General features: G+C 41.7%; 1 protein-coding gene across 1 annotated transcript in view; it reads left to right on the plus strand.

The window, feature by feature from the left end:
* Positions 1-23,021, plus strand: part of faxcb (failed axon connections homolog, metaxin like GST domain containing b) — a 61,166-nt gene that overhangs the window by 19,958 nt on the left and 18,187 nt on the right. Inside the window, exon 3 of the mRNA XM_020527851.2 lies at positions 8,304-8,500. Coding sequence (XP_020383440.2) covers positions 8,304-8,500 — 197 coding nt within the window. The remainder of the gene's footprint in view (positions 1-8,303; positions 8,501-23,021) is intronic.

Genomic DNA, 23,021 nt, shown 5'->3' on the forward strand with positions numbered 1-23,021 from the left:
GAGGCCCAGTGCGGTCTGTAGGCGAGGCCCAGCGTAGTCTGTAGACGAGGCCCAGTGCGGACAGTTTGAAGGTCTGTAATGCTGACTTTTTTTATTTCTTTATTTTTCTAATCTATTCCTACAATCATGTACCTAGGTATCTTTGTAGCTAAGATGATGCGGTAAGTGGCGACTTTGTAAACTTTGGACTCATGTGAGTCCAAGTGACAATAACTCTCATTCTAATTCTAATTTTGGAAACAGAAGAACATGGTGGCAGAGAAGATACAGAGTCTAAAATGGCAAAGAGTGACTGAAGTGAAGGTTGATATGTTAGAGGGTGAGACTATGGAACTAATGGTGGGAGATAATGAATTGACAGAAGTGTCGAACAAGTATATTTTGTCTAGAATATTTTTAAATCAAGAAACAAAGAGGCAAAACAGAAGGAGGAACTTAAAACAACCATAATCAGTAGGGAACTGGAAATGATATTGGAATGTAGAAGAGGATGTGAACAGAGAGAGATTTAAGGAAATGCCCAGAGATGATCTTATCTGATATTGACGTGATAGGAGCAGAGAAGCAAAGTGAAATAGCAAGGTGAAGGAAGAAGGTAAAAACGCCAGGCAACTTAGTGCAGAGAAAAGGTGCGTCAAGATGCAGATTGGAAGTGTTGAGAAGTCATTCAGCTTAGAGGCTGAAAGAGGAGGAAAACAGTGAAGGTGTTCAATGAGAATTTGATGGGTGGCAAGGAGCAATGATTTAAAAAGAGAGGTGAGGGAGGTGAAACATGGTGTGCTATTCACTGCAGAAGAAGATGGCTGAGGACGGATCAAGGTAGGATTTGGTGATCAGAGCTGCACCACCATTGATGTGGGTGGACCAGCTGGTAGAAACAGAATACCTATCAGTGAAGGAGCAGACGTCATTATCCATCTTTTGCACCATTCTGAACATCCCATACTTGAAAAATATCCATTGTTTGTGAGTTAATATAGACTGTCTATATACTTCCAGCACCTCCCTCATTATTTCAGGCCACCCCTTCTGTCCTTTCACATATTCTGTCCTGACAAAGTTTTAATTTTAAAAAATGGAGGTTGAATTATTGGATTAGTTAATTTTCTTTTAATTCACAAGGAGCAGTAAGTGGTACTTTGAGCAGTCAAGTAGCAGTTTTGGTGAAGAAATTTGCACATCTTCACTTCACCCTACTTTTGCAGGTTTTTCTTTTTTTGCATACTGTATTAGACATGCATCTGTTCTACAATTGATCGCAGTGCTTTCAGATTTCTAAGATCTACTGGGACTTTACATCAAAGCTTTGCTTTTCGAAAGCCTGCCTCTATAACCTGTTTTTGATCATCTTCACTAATTTATCTTCACTTGACATCTATTCCCCCTCTGGACATTAACCAGGATGTTCTTCAAAGCTGTTCCTTCTCTGTTGCTGTAACATTGTTGATGTGCGGCTGAAACTGTTTTATGAACATTATTTTGGTTTTTGTTGAATTTACAATGGTGTTATTGTGATGAAGTGGGAGCAGCTGAAAAACATAATTTGTCAACTAAAGGCATTATATAAATGCCGCTGATGACAGTGTACATTTTCTGGTAAGGGCCAAATACAACATTAATGATTAGCGCACCTTAGCTGAAAAATCCTGTGCACAGAAGAATAGCACTCAACACCTAAAAGCATTATGTTGATATCTAAAAAAGTGTGCAGGAAACGAGGGATCTGGGGACGTATATGCAAAAATCATTGAAGGTGACTGAACAGTTTGAGAAAGTAGTTTGAAAAGTCATTTGGGATCTGGACTTTAAAAATAGAGCATAGTGTATAAGACAAGAAAGTTATGATGAACTTTTATAAAACGTATGTTTAGCTGAAAATAGAACATTGTGCTGAATTCTGGGCACCACATGTTCACAAGGTCGTGAAGGTTTCAGAAAGGGTGTAGAAAAATTGAGAATGATTCCAGGGATAAAAGACTTATGTAGTGTGGATAGACTGGAGAAGCTGAAGCTGTTCTTGTTGGAGAAGAGAAAGTTGAGAGGAGATTTGATAGAAGTGTTCAAAATCACGAAGGGTCTAAACAGGGTAGAGGTAAAGGACTGCTCCTATTGGCGGAAACATTGGGAACTGGAGTCCACTAATTTAAGGTAGTTGATAAAAGAAACAAATACAATACAAGGAAATATCCTTTACAAGCAGTTGGTCAGAACCTGGAATCACTGCCTGAAAGTGTGGTGGACACAGATTCAATTGCGTCTGTCAAAAGTGAACAGGATAAGTAGCTGGTGGAAATATATTTGCAAGACAACAGGGTGTAGGTCTAACTGAGTTAGTCTTGCAGAGAGCTGGTACACCAGATACCACTGCTGAATAGCCTTCTACTGTTCTGTAATGAGCCAATGGTTCAATGTTTCACTTGTCATTCTATTATTTTCTGGAGTAAAAGCTTCAGAAACAAACCGTTGACTCTCTGCCAATGTTCTGCAGCTTTGCAGGAAATGCGATAGAAACCCCATTCTGTGCACAAAATGTCTAAGGGATTTCAAGGCCCATGCTTTCTTGCACATTACCTCTTTTATGATAGAGTAAACATCGGCCTCTTTGAATTTCTAAACTCTTTTGTAGCCGAAGCAACTTTCTGATCAGACCTGCTGTTGGTATTACTCAGTGGTGGCAAACCCCTTGGTTGATTCTTTAAGGCACTTGCCACTGACTAGTACTTATATCTAGCAAGGTATTGAAAACCACATTTTCAGGTTTAGGTCAAATGTGCAGGATTATGAGGCTATTATAACTCATTCAAATATAGATCTTATTCTAACCTGATTCTATTCAGCTTTTTGCTGCTCCGTGCCAAGGAAGAATTGGTTGATGCTGCCACTGAATATTTATGACCAGATGAAAATGTTGAGTAAGAGAAAACCAGCCGGTGATTCAGCCTGCCGTACACTCATCACGACTGGAATATTATGATAAGGCATTTTCACTCTATCCAACCCCTGACACCCACAGCCGTGCAATCGCGAACAGGGAACCGAAAACAAAGTAAAGGAAACAGAACTGTTACGAGATTGATCACCCCTGATTCCTCCAGATGTCAAAACCAGTTCAGTCGATCACCTTGCCTGTTCAGATATTGTCCTTTCACTGACCTCTGAGCCCTCATCCTAACTGTCCACCCCCTTACTCTCATTTCACTCACCAAGTTCAGAGATCCTTACCTGACTCTTGAGCTCCCCCATCCACTTGTTCAACTCCCACTTGTCTTTCAAATCGCCCACTCGACTATCTGCCCGCATCTCATTCTCAATGCCCTTATCCAACTCTTCCTGAGCCGCTCCATTTTTCTATTCTCGTTCTGCTTTGCTTTGGAAGTAACATAGTAAATTGCAGTTCACAAGGGCTTCTTGCCAGACTCAGAAACACTTTACAGCACTTTATTTGGATTGACATTTAGTTCCAAGCACTGTGCCTCCCACTTCTTGGTATAGTTCAAGTTAGCATAAATCTACACATGCGCTGACTTTAACATCATTCAGTGTAATTTTCTTAGGCTGCAGTGAAGGCCATTAAAACTGGCACATAAATTGTGAGCACTGCTGTAAATGACAAATATTATTTCTGACTAAATATACAAACTAATTTACTGAACCGTTTACATCAGGAGTTCTTAAGGTTTGAGGACACTTTGGAGTCTATGAGAAGGTTTCAGGAAATCCAGCAAGCCACCAGCAGCCAAGAATGAACAAGTCCACAGTGAATTTCCTTGGCCTGGTGGGATATCTTTATCACTGGGACATTCTCTTGCCCAAGCCCGGTTTCCGGTATCTGAATTAAGGAAACGGTAGATATCCTGAGCCTGTGGAGAAGGGAGAAGCTGACTTGGGAGAGAGAGAAGGGTAAGAATTGCCCAGGTCCTGCATGAAAAGCAGTGACAGTAGCAGCACCTGGCTTGTCCAGCACCGGTACCCAATGCAATGTTAAAAACATGCGTAACAGCAGCATTCAAAGCACAATCTCCTAACGTTAAATGATAGGCAGGTATCAAGAACTGGTATTGATAAAATAGAAGTTAGTTGCATGTACTGTGAGGGGAATGGAGTTACACTGGAAATCAGTCATGGATAATATTAGTCAAACTGTCTTTCTGCCCCCTTAAAATAAATATGATTGTTCTGGCCTGGTGTGTGCATTGCTTTCAGAGCTTGGATTCCAAAGTGTCATCACAGGCCAAGAAGTCCTGAAAGCTGTGGGTAGAAAGCCCTATGGAAATGAGGAGCCAGTCTGACTCCACTGATAATCTGATTTGGATATTTTCGTAATTGACCTGTTCAGATATGTCATTACACACCACTGGAGCAGGTGGGACTTGACCCAGGTCTCCTAGCTATAAGGTATGGATGCTACCATTGTGTCATAAGAGCCCTCTATAATCTGGTTTGGAATATATTTTCTAATCAGTCTGTTCAGAGATGTTATTATACACCTTTGGAGTGGGTGGAACTTGAACCAGGGTTTCCTGGCTCAGAGTTAGGAATGCTACCACTGTGCCACCAAACCCCTTCCCCCCCCACCAAATAATCTTGTTTAGGCGATCAAATGAGTAAGTGTTCCAACCTGTGAAGAGATTTCAGCACTGATTGATTGATTGCTTTGTAATATATATTGAATGAATCAATTGAGAATACGAATGAGAAAAAGGGTTCTTGCAGTGCGGTGGCAATGTGGCTAATTCTGAGCCCAGGAACCCTGGGTTCAATTCCCACCTGCTGCTGACGTGTGTAATAACATCTGTGAACAGGTTGGTTAGAAAATATAAAAGAAGTATGAATGAGGAAGAAGCAAAACAGCGAAGAAGGTTTTTTTGTAAAAAGTCTATTTTTCCTCATCACCCTGTCCAGAGATGTTAGTACACACCTCTGGAGTAGGCAGGACTTGAATCTAGGCCTCTCTGATCCAAGGGGGCACAGACACTACCAGTGCACCAAAGAAGGTTCATTATATTCCTGAGGTTCAAAGTACAGCAGCTGATGGTAAGGTTAATTTAAAAGCAACTAAACATAAAGTTGAATAAAACAATAAAGTACCTCCTCAGAATACATTAAGGATGGTAGCACCCTTTCTGAGTGTTTGAGTCTTTGGAACTCTCTCTCCCTGAAAAGTTGATGGAAGCAAGGAAGATTTAAACCACCTTTCCTTGACTTTCAATGGATTGTCGTCACTAAATTTCCCTGTCATTGACATCTGGGAGGTTGTTATCACTGACCAGAATGGTGACTGGAACAGCTACATAAATACTAGAAATACAAGAAGAAGCCAGAGGCTGGGAGTCCTGTGACAAGTAACTTCAATACTGACTCCCCAAAAAACCTGTTTCTGCATCTACAAGGCAACATTTTGAAGTGCATTGGAATACTTGCCTGGATAAAGATAAACCACCCCTAATTAGGGTATTAATTGTTTTAACTGTGGACTTCTGATTGCATTCCTAACCATCTCTGGAACACTACCCTACTGGTGATAATGAATCAGGGGATTGTCCCTTACAGCAACTCCCCTCTCTTGTTCTGCTTAATATCCTCACTACCCACTGCTCCTTGCCTTTAAGCCCGCCCCAGTGTGGGGCTGGGTAAATTCCATTCATTGGTTTTACTATATGTCAGCTGCCCATCTATGCTTAAGTTTTGTGTATTAGAGTCATAATGTCGTCAATAGATAGCCCACTCTTCTAATTGCCCCCTTTCGGTACGTTTTGATGGTTGAAATGCAGCTGGCTTTGTGGACAGCTGCAGAAGCTGGTTTGCAGTGGGGGAGTGATATCCCTTTCAGTTATTGTGTGCCTGAGAATCGACATGGGAGGTGCCTGCAGAATGATGTGTGTGCAGTCAGTAGCGTCCTCCACCGTGTGGAAGCTGAGCAAACTCAAAAGTATCATTGTTGCCTGCTGTTTACTGGCAAATATGTGTTCTACCCCCTTGGAAGCAGAACCTCAGTCACCTGCCTTATTCAAACTTGGATTTTATTTTCCAAAAATATACTTTAAATGTGTATTACAAAACATTTCGACTTGAAAGTTACAGAAGTGCAATGAAATTCAACTTGCTACCAATGTGACATGTACTCTGCAGTTCCTCAATGCTATTGTAATATTTCTAATATTTTATATTTTATATATTTATTCCATGTCAAGCATACAGCCCATGGACAAGTCATTTCAAATTGAAATTACATAAAGTGCAATAGAATTTTTTTCCCTCAACACAGTATTTTCCATTCTGAGGTGCCTCAATACAGTTTCAAATGATGTTCCCAAAATGCATTCCTTGTCAGACATACAGCTGTATGGATTCTAGATATTTCCCAATCAGAGATGATATTAAATACTTCTGGAACAGGTGGGACTTGAACGTAGTCCACCTGACTTTGAGGAGGGGACTCTACCACTACACCACAGAAACCTCCCTATGGATTCAGCACTGGCTCCAGCCACTTAGACCACAGATTTCTACATCGCAAATCTTGGGGATGGACATCAGTGAAAACTATTGTGCCTGTCTCTGCATAGGCATGTTCCACAGAAGGTGATCAACAAATTGGAAGATGTTGCAAGTATCTCTAAGTTCAGTCTAAAGGGAACCCAACACTTAAGAATTCATTGCCAGAGTGACCTTCACAGCCCTGAAGTTGGAATTGTGGCTGGAACAAATGGCAGACTTCAGTAAGGGTGTCCTTTTGAAGTGTATATGTCTGACACACTGGCTGATGATTTTGTTTGCACAGCCCTACTTTAAAGATTGTTGTGCAAATTTATGTTGATTCTCCAGAGACAGACTGCACCAGCAGCTTTAAATCTATGTCCCAAATTGGTTTCTTAATTGATGTCATTGGAAAAAAAGTGTGCAGAGGTGGAGAATGCGTGCCCCATGCAACCAATTTAATTCATATAGTGTTGCTTGAAGTAGCGCAGCGCAATCAAAATTGTTTTCCCTAATGCTCCTCAATGATGTTTAGTTAGAGCGATTGCCCCCTGAACACCTTGGACAGGTAGGTGCTCCTGCTGAGAACCCTTCTCCTCCTTCTCATTCTTCTTCTGGAGAAGAAGGCCATGGTGTGCTTAATTTGTGAGTTTGGAAAAAGAGCGTTTGTTTGCATTTTGAGCTCCAAAATATCAGTACTGGTGTCAAATAATGTTACATGCTGATTGCTGTCATGATCTATCTACTCAAGTTGCAAGCAGACTCTCACTGTGCATGTGTTCACACTCTCACCAGTAGAATCATGCCCGTGGACTGCAGTTGTGATTTTTGACCTCTAAGATATGCGGTAGTAGAGTGCTTCGGAAAATTGTGGCTGAAATTCCTTTAACAATCTCATTCCAGAGTCATTTGGAAATTGAATAACGTATGTAAAGATTAAATAATAAATGATGCTGCTCGTTGACTTATCTGCCTGGATGGCTGGTATATGGTTCAGTATAATGCCAACAGTGCAGATCCAATTACTGTTGCAAATGATGCAGACTTAGGACCTGCTTCCTCAGGCTGCGCCTGAGAGTGGAAGGTAATGGCAAGCTATCTCTGCCAAAAATCTGCAAGAAAACAGCTAAGGTGAAGCAGCAGCAGATGATGAGCCAAGGACCTGCCTTCAGGCACAGCACATATGACAATTAACAAATGGTATACACAGTGACCAGTATTTTTGGTGACCGTACATCTGTGATTGACTAACTACAGTTGAACTGTAGCCAGGATTGACTAGGTTAGAACTATATTCGATCAAGTTTAAGTTCTTGACATTGGATGGGTGTTTACACAAATTATCATAATATTGATGTCATAAAATATCGAAAGTTTCCATTTTTACCACACACTTCAGCATCAAACCTTCAAGAATAGATACAGGATGTAAAGCTATAGCGGATTGATTTTCATATTCATTCTGTTGGCAGGAAGCCTACGCCAACAATAGTGCAAAATGGTAAATCAGCTGCCCAAATTCCAGGCAATGAGCAGAACTACCTGCTGCCAATGCAATATACAATGACAATCTCTGCAGAATAAACTCCTACGTTTCCATGCCAGCCACCCTGCTGTCCTTTCAAATACTTGTTTAGCATTGATTTTCCAAGCAACTTGATGATGTGGACCCATGAAAATATGTTTAGACAAGTGTGAATGTAATTCACTAGTATGTTTTAGGAAGAGTAAAATTATTATTTCCTTTTATCTAATCTGCTAATATGAAGAGATATGTGTGTAGCAATTTATGCTATTCCTAAAATGCTTTCCTTGTTTTCTTTTAGAATTACTTTGATGGCAAACTCTCTCCTCAAGGAAAGATGCCATGGATTGAATATAATCATCAAAAGGTATCAGGAACAGAGTTCATTATTGATTTTCTTCAAGAAAAATTGGGAGTAAACCTAAATAAACATCTGGATTCCAGTGAAAGGGCTATCTCAAGAGCCATTACAAAAATGATGGAAGAACACTTCTATTGGTAAGTTGTGAATGCTTGCCAAACGCAAAAAAAAGCTTCATGATTGCTGTGTTACAAGAACATATGGTACATATGTTATATATATATATATATATATATATATATTGTTTATGGATAAGAATTGGCAAGATCAAATCATCATCCATTTCAGAGTGCTTTGTCAGTTTGAACCATTGGATGAGGGAACCAAATCTCCAGATTTCCACATGACGCAAAGCTGGGTGGGAGGGTGAGCTGTGAAGGCAATGCAGAGATGCTTCACTGTGCTTTGGACAGGGTGAGTGTGTGGGAGAATGCATGGCAGATGAAGTATAATGTGGATAAATGTGAGGTTATCCACTTTGGTAGCAAAAACAAAACAAAAGGCACCATCTGAATGGTGATAGATTGGGAAAGGAGTAGGTGCAACATGACACGGGTATTCTCCAGTCCTTGAAAATAATCACGCAGTGCAGCAGGTGGCGAAGAAAGCAAGCAGTATGTTGGCCTTTATAGCAAGAGGATTCAAGAACAGGAGCAGGGATGTCTTGCTGCAATTTTACAGGGCCATAGTGAGACCACATCTGGAGTATTGTGTGCAGTTTTGGTCTCCTGATCTGATGCAGAATGTTCTAGCTATAGAGGGTGTGCAACAAATATTTACCAGACTGATTCCTGGGATGGCAGGAGTGACGTACGAAGAGAGGCTGGATCATTTAGGACTATATTCACTAGAATTTAGAAGAATGAGGGGGAATCTCATAGAAACCTATAAAACTCTAATAAGATAGGACAGGGTAACTGCAAGAAGGATGTTATTAATGACCAGGGGGTCAGAACCAGGGGTCACAGTCTAAGGATATGGGGTAGGCCATTTAGTACTGAGATGAGGAGATTTCTCTTCACCCAGAGAATCATGGGCAGATAAGAACAAAACATTGAATGTTTCCAAGAACAATTTGATATAGTTCTTAGGGCTAAAGACATCAAAGAGTATGGGGAGAAAGCTGGAACAGGTACTGAGTTGGATGATCAGCCATAATCATTTTGAATGGTGGAACAGCTTGGAAGGGCCAACTGGCCTACTGCTGTGTTTCTGTGTTTCATAGCTGCTTTCTCCTGTCTTGATCTTCTTTGATTGCATGATCCTGTGCTATTCTGCTATGGACATTCATGCTTCAGACTCAGTTTTTGTTTCATTAGCTCATCTCATTCCTACGCCTTTTTGCTTCAGACCATCATTCCTGTTGACATTGAAACAATCCTGCTGGCTCTGCTATCAGAGAGCTTTCTCTCGTTCTTTTCTCTTCCCACTGCTCTTGCCGTCCATCTTTTATTTGGTTCTGTACTTGCTTTAAAACTGTCCTCCAATTTCAGTCCCAGTTCTGATCAAAGGTTAATACTGCAGAAGGACTGGAGCAGCAATGGAAATGCTGGTATGATTTAAATTGCAAATGTAGTTCAGGAAGGAAATGTTTCACATGTGCCATTACAACAGTGGGATGATCTTAGGTACGGAGGAGGATTGTGAAATATTGGATCAGTAAACATAGTGAAAGTGATGTGCTAAGCATCTTTGGTAAATTTCCAGACCCAAAGAAATATATCCCAGGTTACTAAGAGAAGCAAATGAATAAATAGTGGCTCTGACCCATCATTTACCAAACCTCTGTGTTATAGCTGTGGTGCTGGTGGGCTGGGGAACTGTTAATGTCCTAAAATTGCTTTAAAAAAGGAAGAATAAATAGGTGAGTAATTATAGATGGTCAGTCTAACCTCAGTGATGAGAAAATTATTGGCTAAAATTATGAGGGACAGAATGAATTGTCATTGAGAAAGGCACAGAGGTGATTTAATTGAAATATACAAAATCCTGAGGGATTTGATTGTGTTGATGTGGAAAAGATGTTTCCTCTTCTGGGAGAATCTAGAACTAGGGGTCACTGTTTCAAAATAATTAGTTGTCCACTTCAGACAGAGAAGAGGAGAAATGTTTTTTTCTCAGAGGATTATGTGTTTTTGAAATCCCCTTCTTTAAAAGACAGTGGATGCAGAATGTTTAAGGCACACAGATTCTTGATTACTAAGGGGATGAAGGATACTGGGGATTATGCAGGAATGTAGAACTGAAGTTAAAATCAGAAGCCACAATCTTATTGAATGGTGGAGGAGGCTTCATATGTTTGCATGAGAGGTAGATGTTTCTATGGGTTGTATGAGAGATAGATTTCCTGTTCGCATTTTTGTCCATCAGCTGTGGAATGTCAGGTGATTAAACACTTTGAATTCTGACATGTGATCCATGTTTGTTCATTGTGTGGTGTTTCGTTGACTGAATTCAGCAATTAAGGGCAACACTGAAGCAACTGAGTAGCACAGTGGCTTAGTGGATGGCACTGTTGCCTCACAGTGCCAGGGACCCAGGCTCGATTCCAGCCTCAGGCGACTATCTGTGTGAAGTTTCCCCATTCTTCTCATGTCTGCATGGGCATCCTCCCACAGTCCAAAGGTGTGCACGTTAGGTGGATTGCTAAAATTGCTCATAGTGTGTAGGGATGTACAAGCTAGGTGGATTAGCTATGGGAAATCAGGATTACAGGGATAGGGTAACAGAGGGCAACACATCCAGCATTGGCAGTTCCTACTATCTCTGTAACAAAAAGACAAAGACCAACAGAGGGCAACAAAAAAAGAAATAAGGAGGGAGAAGGTTAGATATGAGGGTATGCTAGCCAGTAATATAAATGAAGACTGTAAGAGTTTCTTTAGGTATATAAAGGGCAAAAGAGAGGCAAAAGTGGACATTGGACCACTGGAAAATGACACTGGAGAGATGGTAGTGGGGTACAAGGAAATGGCTGAGGAACTGAATAATTACTTTGTGTCAGTCTTCATGGTGGAAGACACGAGTAATATCCCAAAAATTCAAGAGAGTCAGGGGGCAGAGCTGAGTGTGGTGGCCATCACCAAGAAGAAAGTGCTAGTAAAACTGATTGGCCTGAAGGTGGACCAGATGCTACACCCCAGAGTTCTGAAGGAGATAGCTGAAGAGATAGTGGAAGCGTTAGTGGTGATCGATCTTTCAGGAATCACTAGAGTCAGGGAGGGTCCCAGAGGACTGGAAAATGGCTAACGTGACACCTCAGTTTAAAAAGGGAGTAAGACAAAAGATGGAAAATTACAGGCTGATTAGCCTAACATCAGTCATGGGTAAGATTTTGGAGTCTATTTTAAATGATGAGATTGCTGAATATTTGGAAGTGTATAGTAAAATAGGGCAAAGTCAGCATGGTTTCATCAAGGGGAGGTCATGCCTGACAAATCTGCTGGAATTCTTTGAGGAAGTAACGAGCAGGTTAGACCAAGGAGAGCCAATGGATGTTATCTACCTGGACTTCAAGAAGGCCTTTGATAAGGTGCCACGCAGGAAGCTGTTGAGTAAGATAAGGGCCCCTGGTGTTAGAGGCAAGGTACTAGCTTGGTACTACAAGATAGAAGATTGGCTGTCTGGCAGAAAGCAGAGAGTGGGGATAAAAGGGTTTTTCTCAGGATGGCAGCCGGTGACAAGTGGAGTTCCGCAAGGGTCAGTACTGGGACCACAACTTTTCACTTTATACATTAATGATCTAGATGAAGGAACTGTGGGCATTCTGGCTAAGTTTACAGACAATACAAAGATAGGTGGAGGGACAGGTAGTATTGAGGAGGTGACGAGGCTGCAGAAGGACTTGGACAAGTTGGCAGAGTGGGCAAAGAAGTGACAGATGGAGTACAACGTGGGAAAGTGTGAGGTCATGCACTTTGGTAAGAAGAATAAAAGCATGGACTATTTTCTAAGTGGGGAGAAAATTCAGAAGTCTGAAGTGCAAAGAGACTTGGGAGTTCGAGTCCAGGATTCTCTCAAGGTAAATTTGCAGGTTGAGTCAGTAGTCAGGAAGGCAAATGTAATGTTGGCATTTATTTTGAGAGGGCTTGAATATAAAAGCAGGGATGTACTACTGAGGCTTTATAAAGCTCTGGTCAGGCCACATTTGGAGTATTGAATGCAGTTTTGGGCCCCATATCTCAGGAAGGATGTACTGGCCCTGGAGTGGGTTCAGAGGAGGTTCACAAGAATGATCCAAGGAATGGAAAGCTTAATATGTAAGGAACATTTGAGGACTCTGGGACAATTCTGATTTGAGCTTAGATGAATGAGGGGGGATCTAATTGAAAGGTTCAGAATACTGCATGGCCTGGACAGAGTGGATGTTGGGAAGATGCTTCCATTGGTAGGAGAGACTAGGACACGAGGGCACAGCCTTAGAGTAAAGGGAAGACCTTTTAGAACGGAGATAAGGAGAAACTTCTTCAGCCAGAGAGTGGTGAATCTGTGGAATTCACTGCCACAGAAGGCTGTGGAGGCCAGGTCATTGAGTACATTTAAGACAGAGAAAGATAGGTTCTTGATTATCAGGGGATCAAGGGTTATGGGGAGAAAGCAGGAGAATGGGGTTGAGGAACTTATCAGCCATGATTGAATGGCGGAACAGACTCGATGGGCTGAATGGCCTAATTTCTGCTACTATGTCTTATGGTCTTATGGTCTTATGGGTGAGATGCTCTTTGGAGGGTTGGTGTGGAATCAATGGGCTGACTGGCCTGCTTCCCCAATGTATGGATTCTATAAATTGGGTTTTAATTTGCTTGCAAAGTGGATTTTGTTTTGTATTTCTCCAGAAAATCAAATACCAGTTCCGAGATCGTGTGGAAAACAGCCCTTGGATTGCTGTTTGCGCAAAATGCTATATTTAACAGAGTGGGGTGCTAACCTATCTGAGTTTCGCTTACTTCGCTCATTTATTTGTGCAACCTGTGCAGCTCAAGCCTTGTGTACGGAGTGTACTGAGAGCTTAAGGGGCTAAATACATGCAAGCCAAAACAATGAAACATTGTTTTCAATGCTCCAATGATGATCATGGTATTTTAAGGATTTGTAAAGTCCATATGAGGGCAGGAGGACAAGAACTGATTGATGAAGTCATAAATAGAGCCAGAGCAATGTTGAGGTAAAAGTCTTTAGCTAATGCTTTATGACAGAAATGTGAACAATCTTAGCTGCTTACAACATTTAGTAACTCTTCATAAAGAACAAAAATGTGCATCAACCTTTTAACCTAAAAATGAGCAAGGATACATCAGAGCATAAAATAGGCGAGACATAGAAGGATACAAGGGAGCAGTCGGCATGGCTGATGATTTTTGAATCTGTGATGTAGGTGTAAAAGACAGTGGGAACCACTCGCGTGAAGCTGTGAAGAGAACGAGAAGAACTGAGAACAAGATAAATGCAGTGAAATGCACTGTGAAGGTTACAAAATGTGAGTTCTTCTAAATGGTGACGGAGTCAAGCCAAGTTCTGAAAAAGTCACAGCTACCTCTGGACGGAAAGTCTAAGAGATAAAAACAACTTAAAAAGTTTCCTTGTCTTAATCAAGTACACAGATGATCTACCTCTGCATTCTTTCATGCTTCGCATGTCAGAGCACATAGCAAATCTACTGAACTGATGAGAGAAGATGTTGAGTGCCAGTAAACAGAGACACTTGGGAGGAGTTTCTGCAAACTCAGTTAAGTATATGCAAGAAGCCAAGTCTGACACTCTGCAGGAAGTTGCTTCTACAGAAGAATTGGAGCAACCCTGGTACAAGAGGGAAAACCTAATAACATTCACATCCAAAGCTGTAGTATCAGCTGAAATCAGATATGTTAATATAAAAGGAGAGCTTTTGGCAGTCATGTATGGATGAGAAAAAGTCATGCATATCTCTGTAAATGAATGTTTATGGAGTAGACTGATCAGCATTCACTCAAAACAGATCTACTAGTTCACCTCCCCAGATCCAGAATAATTGAAACCAAAGAGATGCAGGAAGAACTTCTTTAGGATATACTTGAAGTCTGCATGGGAAAGGCGAAGTATTAACTCAGAACCAGGTCATTTGTTTACAACGTAGATGTTCACAAGGAGATCAGAAGAGTGGTGCCCACATGCAATGCATGTTGAAGAACAGAACTACTACAGAAAGAAGGAATGATTGCTACTGAGGTACGACCCAGGCCAAGGCTTACCATGAGAGCTGATTTATTCACCTTACACACAGTCAAGAATGGTATGTCATTGTTGCAAATTATTACTCCAAGTTCCCATTCAACAGAAATGTGAAATGTTTGAGAACTGCAGTAACTATCTCAACAGTATATGTTTTGTTTGCTGAACAAGGAATTCCTGAAAGAGCAATAGGTGATAATGAAACTCAATTCATTTCCAGGAAATAGAAGGAATTTGCTGAACAGTAGGGGTTCAACATCATCATTACCTCTGAGAACATGGATGTATAGAAAGACATGTCTAGATGGTCAAGAGAATGCTTATAAAAGGGATAAATGAAAACACACACATTGCCTTCCTGCCACTCTGAGCTGCAGCTTTCAAGGTTGATATGAAATCACCCACCGAGCTTCTCAATGCCAGAAAGTACAAGATAACTTTGCCAAGCAAGGTATGGCCTCCAAATGACCAAGAGAAGTATGAAACACTTGCTGATGCACAGGTAGAAGGAGGTCAACAGTTCAACAAACATGTAAAATCCTTTCCAAAGTTGTTGAGGTGACAAAGTGTACATGGGAATTATCCAGTGGTGAAAACCTGCAATCCAATAATTGTTGTGAAGCAAAGATTCCACCAATTTTCATCATTGTGACTGGGACAGTAAGAAAATGCGAAGAAACAGAGTTTATTTTTGACCTACACCTGAGCTGAAATGCAGGGATACAAGGGAGCAACATCACTAAACAGTGACACAATGTCAATAACATCACCAGCAAGCAGTGCAATATAGCAGCAAACTTAACATGAGCAACATCAAGTGCAACTCCCACACTGGGAGTGATATCTACAACATTGTTAGTACAACCAACTCATCACTGAGAGTGATAAGTAGCAAATCCAAGAGATGAAGCCCGACATCTTACATCCTGAACTTTGCCACAAATAATGGCTGGAATCTTGTAGAGGCCTGAATAACATGTGCTGTGATGGGAAATGTGGCGGACTCACGCAAGATTTTCGATGAGGCTTGTCTCAATGTGGGAGCAACTTGATGCATCTTATAACTAAGTGCTGGATGTCAAGGCGAGATTCTTGCTAAGGAGCAGTGAGTTGCCTTTTAAGGAGGATTGTTGCTTGTTAATGATTGTAATCACTGCACATTTTGCCTCATTAGTATGCAGCTTCCTATCCTACCACTCGCAGTGAGCAAACTGGATACCAAAAATAGAAGTCAGAGTGGGTACCTGGCAACTTCAGCTCACCACTAATCGCGAAGAGGCTCCATGTTGTTCACTGTACAAGAGTGTCTAAGGGCATGAAGCATAGGCACTAGCCACGTGCACCCTTTCTCCATGGACATTGGTATATGATAATTGCCAACCCTTCAGAATCCTCAGGACATCTCTCGGATCCACTTATAGAACACTGAGGAAGCGGGGCACAACAGCAGCTAACGTTGAAAAGCTGCTGCATAGCACTTTGTGCACATGGACAGGCACCTGGCTCACGGGGTTGTGATCTCACATTGGCGATGAGGGCCATTCAGTCCCTTATAGTGGGGCTGCACAGGGGTCCTGCAGTCCGCCAAGTGCCAGTCATCTAGGGTGTATCTTCCTCAGCCACCTGTGGGGCTGTCCAGTGAGATGCTGACCCGGTTGTGCTCCCAAACTTTCTACACATGATGCTCCCCTCAAAGTATGAGTATCTGAGCTGCTGGGTGGAGGGAAGGGTGCAGGAAGGAGCGTTGCCAATGTTTTCTGTGAGGCCTCTGAACTGTCTTGTCAGAGGTTGAGGATGTGATTTCTGACAGAGCAGTCTGTTTCCTCACAGGGGCCTTGGATATGTCTCTGGTACCTGCAATGGACATTGGGAGTGAAGGAGTCAAGGCCAATGGTTAGACCTGGTATGTAATGAATGACATTGATATGGGGTTAATTGCAAGGAGTGGCAATGTGGTATTAACTTGGTTGATGACATATGGAGGCATCAGAATTCCTGTAGGAGTCAGTGTGGTGTTTTCCTGTGAGAGACAGGGTTCTCTCCTTATTGTTGGTAAAGAGCCTGTTGTCGGGTACCCCTCCACTCATCCTGGCTGCCTATTTCTGCCCTGTTATGGGCTGTTTTCTCTTGGAATGAGAGAAAAGGAGGGATTGAGCGAGATGAACGTAGCTGGCACAGTTGTTTGTAAAGCTGCGGTGGACAATAAATGGTGACATGTCCTGTGCAAGTCAGTAGGCAGCACAGAGGCCATGCAATGTGAGTGATCTGAGAGGCCGGAAACAAGAACAAGTGAGGGAGGATGTTGCAAGCAATAGTGAGCATGGCAGAGGGAGGTTGGTGCAATAGCAGAGACAGACCAGAGTGTGATGTAGCAGACAGAACTTAGTCTGGTGGAGCAGAGAAGGTCATTGACTTTCTGTGGAACTGTTGGCTGTTTTTCCAGACTGTGGAATCCACATTGACCTGGGTGGTGACCTTGGACGAGGCTTCCAGGATCTGATGGAATCTGGGCCTTTTCTTGTCCTCCGTGTACCTGTTGGAGAATTGTGATGCCATTTTCCCCTTCTCTAACATCTCCAGAATGAGTGTCTATCACTGAGCAAGGCAACTTTAAGATACTAGTGCTCGACCTGGTTCACAGTGATATTTTAAATCACAATCGCCAAGGATTCTCGTCTTTTGGCAGATATCCTGTGAGTGTGAGCTGTTCCAGAAATGGCTAGTGGTAGATGGGGCTAGAATCTGGTTATAGGAATGCCCTGGATGTGGGACAGATAGTTAATGAGACATGTTTGGTAAGATACAGCGAGAGATTGCGCTAGGCCTTGTGGCAGGGAACTTTTCAAAACACTCAAAGAAACTGACACTTAGCCAAAAAAAGGAAGAGACAGCCTAATGTTTTTGAGAAGAGACTGTTAGGACTGTTAGTTTGATCATAATAGTTGGTTGTTAATTTTTTCAGACGTTATATAAAGTTAATGATTGGGACAATTATATTGATATATAAGACATTTTTTAAAAAAAGAACAAGGGATGTTTTGGTGTGTAATTTGAGAATGTTAGGAACTATATTGTTATATGCATGTAAATCCAGGATGCCATGTTACACACTAATACACTACCTTTGTGCACTGAACTGCTATTGTATTATTCCACAGCGCACGGTGAGATCTAAAAAAATACTTTTGGTGTCAGACATAGCATTTCCTGCCAAAAATGTGATTATTTTGAGTTTCTGGGACCCCAAGAAAAAACACTGGTGATCTTGTTTCTCACTGTCCCTTGACTGTCCCTGTGACTCATGCTTTCTGTAGGTGATTGTGCTGTACATAACAGAGCTGTTGGTTGATCTGCATTGTCAGGTCTCACTGGGGTAGTGCTTTGGAACTAAAACTGCACCATTCCTAGGGTCATCACAAATGGGAAAATTTGTTTAAATACTGAATTGCATAATGTTCAAGTCCCATTTGATCCAGAGATGTGTAATAATATTTCTGAACAGGTTGATTAGAAAATATTTATAGTTCAGGTTAAAAGAACATGCACTCAAGTTTTTTTTCACCCAACAAGAAAATGACTTTTGTTGTAATGAAACTGTTTTAACCAAAGGAATAAAGAAATTGAATTGCTAATCTTTAACTCTATGACTTAAACTCTATTCTTTTCTAAAATGCCCATACATGAACAAACAGTCACATGAACAAACAAGACAAGACACAAACATTATGTGTGGGGAAGGGAAAAAAGACAAGCACAGCTCTGGCACCAGTCTGTATCACAATGATGCTGTTTGTTTGGAATACTCCCTCTCACTAATCCCATAACGCAATGCACTGTTGTATGTTTAATTCACAACATGCTCCAGTAACTTGTTTCTAAAATTGCATACATCTTCTAAGACAGTTTTCTTGGTCTAAAGCAGTATCTTGTGGTCTAACATACAACTGGTGTTTATAGCATCAAAATCCATTAGACTAAAGCTGTGTGAATGTTTGCAGACCAGTTGAAGCCTGTGTTTACCTTGGCATATTTCGTTTTAAAAACATCTTCTATCACCTCAATAATGAAATATCTATAATTTTGTTGCTCTAGAAATAAGCTTGGCATAAAGCATGGAAAGAGCTGGCAGTCTGTCTTTTTAAATGATGGACTAGATTTGATTAAAAGTTTGTTGGTGCTGCAGATCCTTCAACTCTCCAACACGATAATTGGTGCAAGGTGTTAAAGAAAGGGAGTGACAATAAGTTGGCCAATCATAAGGGAGAAACATTTGAGGTCACAGACAGCAAGTTTGAGGTATTATAATAGCTATATAATCAGGGTAACATTGTGAAATCTAAAAGGAATGAGGGAACTCGAAGTAAATGTAAAGGATTGATGGCATGTTGTGGAATCTTCAGTATAATCACAGCAGCTTGGACAGAAGCCCTTGTCTTCATCATCATCACCATCGGTGGTCACTTGTAGACGAGGATGACTCTCTTCTATTCTCAGGGTGAGTCTCTAGGTGACTGTACATAGCAATGCAGCTACTGCAGGCTCTGTTACACTTGGGGCAAGGTCAAAAATCACATGACACCAGGTTATAGTCCAACAGGTTTATTTGAAAACGCAAGCTTTAAAAGCTCAGCTCCTTTATCAGGTATAGTGTGAGAGAGAGGGTATAAGACACAGAATTTATAAGCTGAAAGGTAACAACCCTAAAACTGGCTGCCTCTTGTTGAATCTTTAATCAGTTAAGAAGGAGACTACTGATTAAAATGCAAAATCCATATTCCTTTCAAGTCATTGTCCCAAGATAATTAAAGGTTTTATCAATGTATACAAGAGGTGACATCTCAGGTCAGATAATGCAAAACACCACACAACCCTGCCATGGCAACCTCTGCAAGACATGTCAGATCATCGACATGGATACTACCGTCACACATGGGAACACCACCCATCATGTACACGGCAGATACTCATGTGACTCAGTCAATACTGTCTATCTCATACGATGCAAGCAAGGATGCCCTGAAGCATGCTGTATGGGCGAGACCACGCAGCCACTATGACAATGGATGAATGGATAGCGTGCAACCATCGCTGGAGAGGGGTGTTCCCTCCCAGTGGGGGAGCACTTCAGCGGTCAAGGACATTCGGCCTCGGATCTTCGGGTAAGCATCCTCCAAGATGGACTTCGAGATACACAACAATGCAAAATCGCTGAGCAGAGGCTGATAGCCAAGTTCCATATCCATGAGGACGGCCTCAGTTGTGACGCTGGGTTCATGTTGCACTACAGGTTATCCCACCACACTATATACTTTCACACACACACACTCTCTTTCATGCACACATGCTGACACATTTACACACACCCTCTCTCACACACGCACTCTCAAGCATACACACATACTCATCCTCTCTTTCTCACACATATATACACACATGCACACACACCCTCTCATTCTCACACATACACAAACACATGCACACACATACACACACGAACACACACATCCTCTCTTTCTCACACATATACACACACATGCACACACACCCTGTCTTTCTCACACATACACACATATGCACACACACCCTCTCTTTCTCACACGTACACACATACATTCACATACACATAAACACACACACACACGTGCCCGCACACACACACACAGACACACACACGCGGGCACGCACACATACACACACACACACACACACACACACGAGCACACAGACACACAGATATGGACACATGCACATGCACATACACAGGCAATGTATTTTAGGTGTGAGGTCTCGCTTAGAATCTGTTTATATTTTAAACTGAGCAAAACAGAATGTATCTGCAACTACACAAACATCTTGGAGGAAATAATTCATGTGTGTGTCTCAGTGTATGTGCATGTGTGTGTGTGTGCATGCATGTGCCCGTGTGTGTGTGTGTGTGCGCGCGCGCGTGTGTGAGAAAGAGTGAGAGAGAAAGAGACAGAGTGTGTGCATGTGTGAGTGTGAGGGAGTGTGAGGGAGTATATGTGTGCATGAAAGAGTGTGTGTGTGTGGAAGTATATAGTGTGGTGGGATAACCTGTAGTGCAACATGAACCCAGGGTCACAATTGAGGCCGTCCTCTTGGGTATGGAACTTGGCTATCAGTCTCTGCTCAGCGATTTTGCGTTGTTGTGTATCTCGAAGTCCACCTTGTTGGACTATAACCTGGTGTTGTGTGATTTTTTGACCGTGTCTGCCCCACTCCAATGCTGGCATCTCCACATCACACACTAGGAGCAGGTGGTGGTCATAGGAAGGGGTGAGTGGGGCATTGGTATGGCAGTGCACTCCTTTTGCTGTTTTTGTTTGGCTTCCACTTTTACCCGATGGCATGTCTTGAGGTGCTCAATGCCTTCCCGGATGCTCCTCCTCCACTTTAGACAGACGTAGGTCAGTGATCCCCTGGTGTCAGTGGGAATGCTGCACATCACCAGTGAGGCCTTGTGGGTATCATTGAAACATTTCCACTGTCCACCTGGAGCTAGCCTGTTGTCTCGAAGCTGGGAGTGGAACACAGTCAAAAGGGTGCAGTGTCTAAATGAATTATCTCTTTCAAGTTAGTCCTCAGCATCAATTGTATTAATTTTTCAATAATGGGACAGATCCCTGACTAAAAGAGAACTGATAGAAACATGATAAGGAAATTGATTTGGTCTTCATTATGCACTTAGATGATGAAGGTCCAAAAGCACCAAATAACCTTTTTATCATTCCTACTTGCTTTCTTAAAAGAACTTCAATTGTTTTAATCTGGCTTCCAAGTGTCATGAATGTGGGTCAGTGCAGAATGAGCAACATTCAAATGTAGGTAACATTGGTCACAACTGGATGAACGACATTAAAGCACTTTGAATGTGGGTCATCGCAGGATGGGCTAAATCGAAGCATTGCTGATGTGGATTAGTGTAGGATAACCACATTGAAGTTGTTTAACATGTTTGTTGTACTTTTTTAGTACATTCTTATTATCTTTTATTGTGAATTTTTATCACAGTGAAAAATAATTGCGCACCACAAGGAAGCTGAATCCAATACTGTATGCCACAGCAACAAAAATCTGGCGAGAACAGGGTCTACGAGATACTTTTAGGCAACTACCCTTACGTTAGCTAGTGGGAAGGGTAAATTATTCACTTCTCTTGACTTGTCAGCTATCATCTTCAGCAACTTGTTGAGGATAGTAGGTTCTCCCTTATTTTAGTAGATGTCCCACCTTCATTGATGCTGGTAAATGTGCACATTCACTAATCAGCATGACCATAATGTCATGAATGGTGATGGACGATTAAACAACTCACTGGAGGAAAAGGCTCCAAAAATATCCACATCATCGATGATGGGGGAACATAGTACATCAGTGCAAAAGATAAGACTAAAACATTCTCAATAACCTTCAGCTAGAATTGCAGAGTGGATGACCCACCTTGTCCCAAGCACTCCATGTAATGAAGTCACTCCAGGACATGGACTGCAGCAGTTAAGAAGGTAGCTCAACATCAACTTCTTAAGGAGAAACTAGGGATGGGCAATAAAATCTGGCCTAGCCAGCAAACATCCTGTGAATGAATTTTTAAAAATGACCACGTAACTGAGTGTTGAAAAGGCAGCGCCACTGTACCATTGTCAAAGGATTGGAGTGGAAGGGAAAACCACCACTGACCTCAATGTTTCTCTCTGTCTATATCTATGTTAGTGAGTGATTGTCAGCAACATCATTGCCAGGATTTCCATTTTCTCTCCCACTGAATACTAACTACAGCAGGAAGTGGCTGACCAATTTTGCTGCACAGATATATTTCTACTGCCATGTGACTATGCATACAATTTTTTTTTCAGGTAAAGTAACTGTACATTAATAATTTTCCTCCCCAACCTGTATTTTTTCTTGGCATTATCATCTTCCAATACCCTCCCCCTGTTTATTACAACAAATGCCTGATTCTATTCTTCTCCCAATTAATGTTTGCATTCTCCTCTTCCTATTCCCTCCCCAGTTTATGCTGGCTTATCATTTCTCAAACTGACTTGAATCTTCCCATTTTTTCCATTCACACCTAACAGTCCCCATTCTCCCACTATACCTCAGTGAAAATGCAATGCAAGAGTTTAGCATTTCCCTTGTCTGCAGCCAGGAACTACTCTGATAATTCATCACTTCAGCACCTTCCACTTGGTCCAGTTGTCATCCTTGGGATAGAGCATTGCAGTGGGACCGAATGTCTGATTCTGCAAAGACATTGTGAGGATACCCACCTAGAGCTGACTTCCAACTCTTGAAACAGCAGCAAGAGATGCTGTGAGACAGTGAGATGGTGAGGAATGGGGCTAGGAGAAAAGATAATTTTCATCTGCAAATACTATGTTATTTTGAGAAAGTTTCTTCTGAATTGTTCTATTTTCATAAACTAAAGTT

This window comes from Rhincodon typus, chromosome 5 (assembly GCF_021869965.1).
Source record: "Rhincodon typus isolate 14 chromosome 5, sRhiTyp1.1, whole genome shotgun sequence".
NCBI classification, from domain to species: Eukaryota; Metazoa; Chordata; class Chondrichthyes; order Orectolobiformes; family Rhincodontidae; genus Rhincodon; species Rhincodon typus.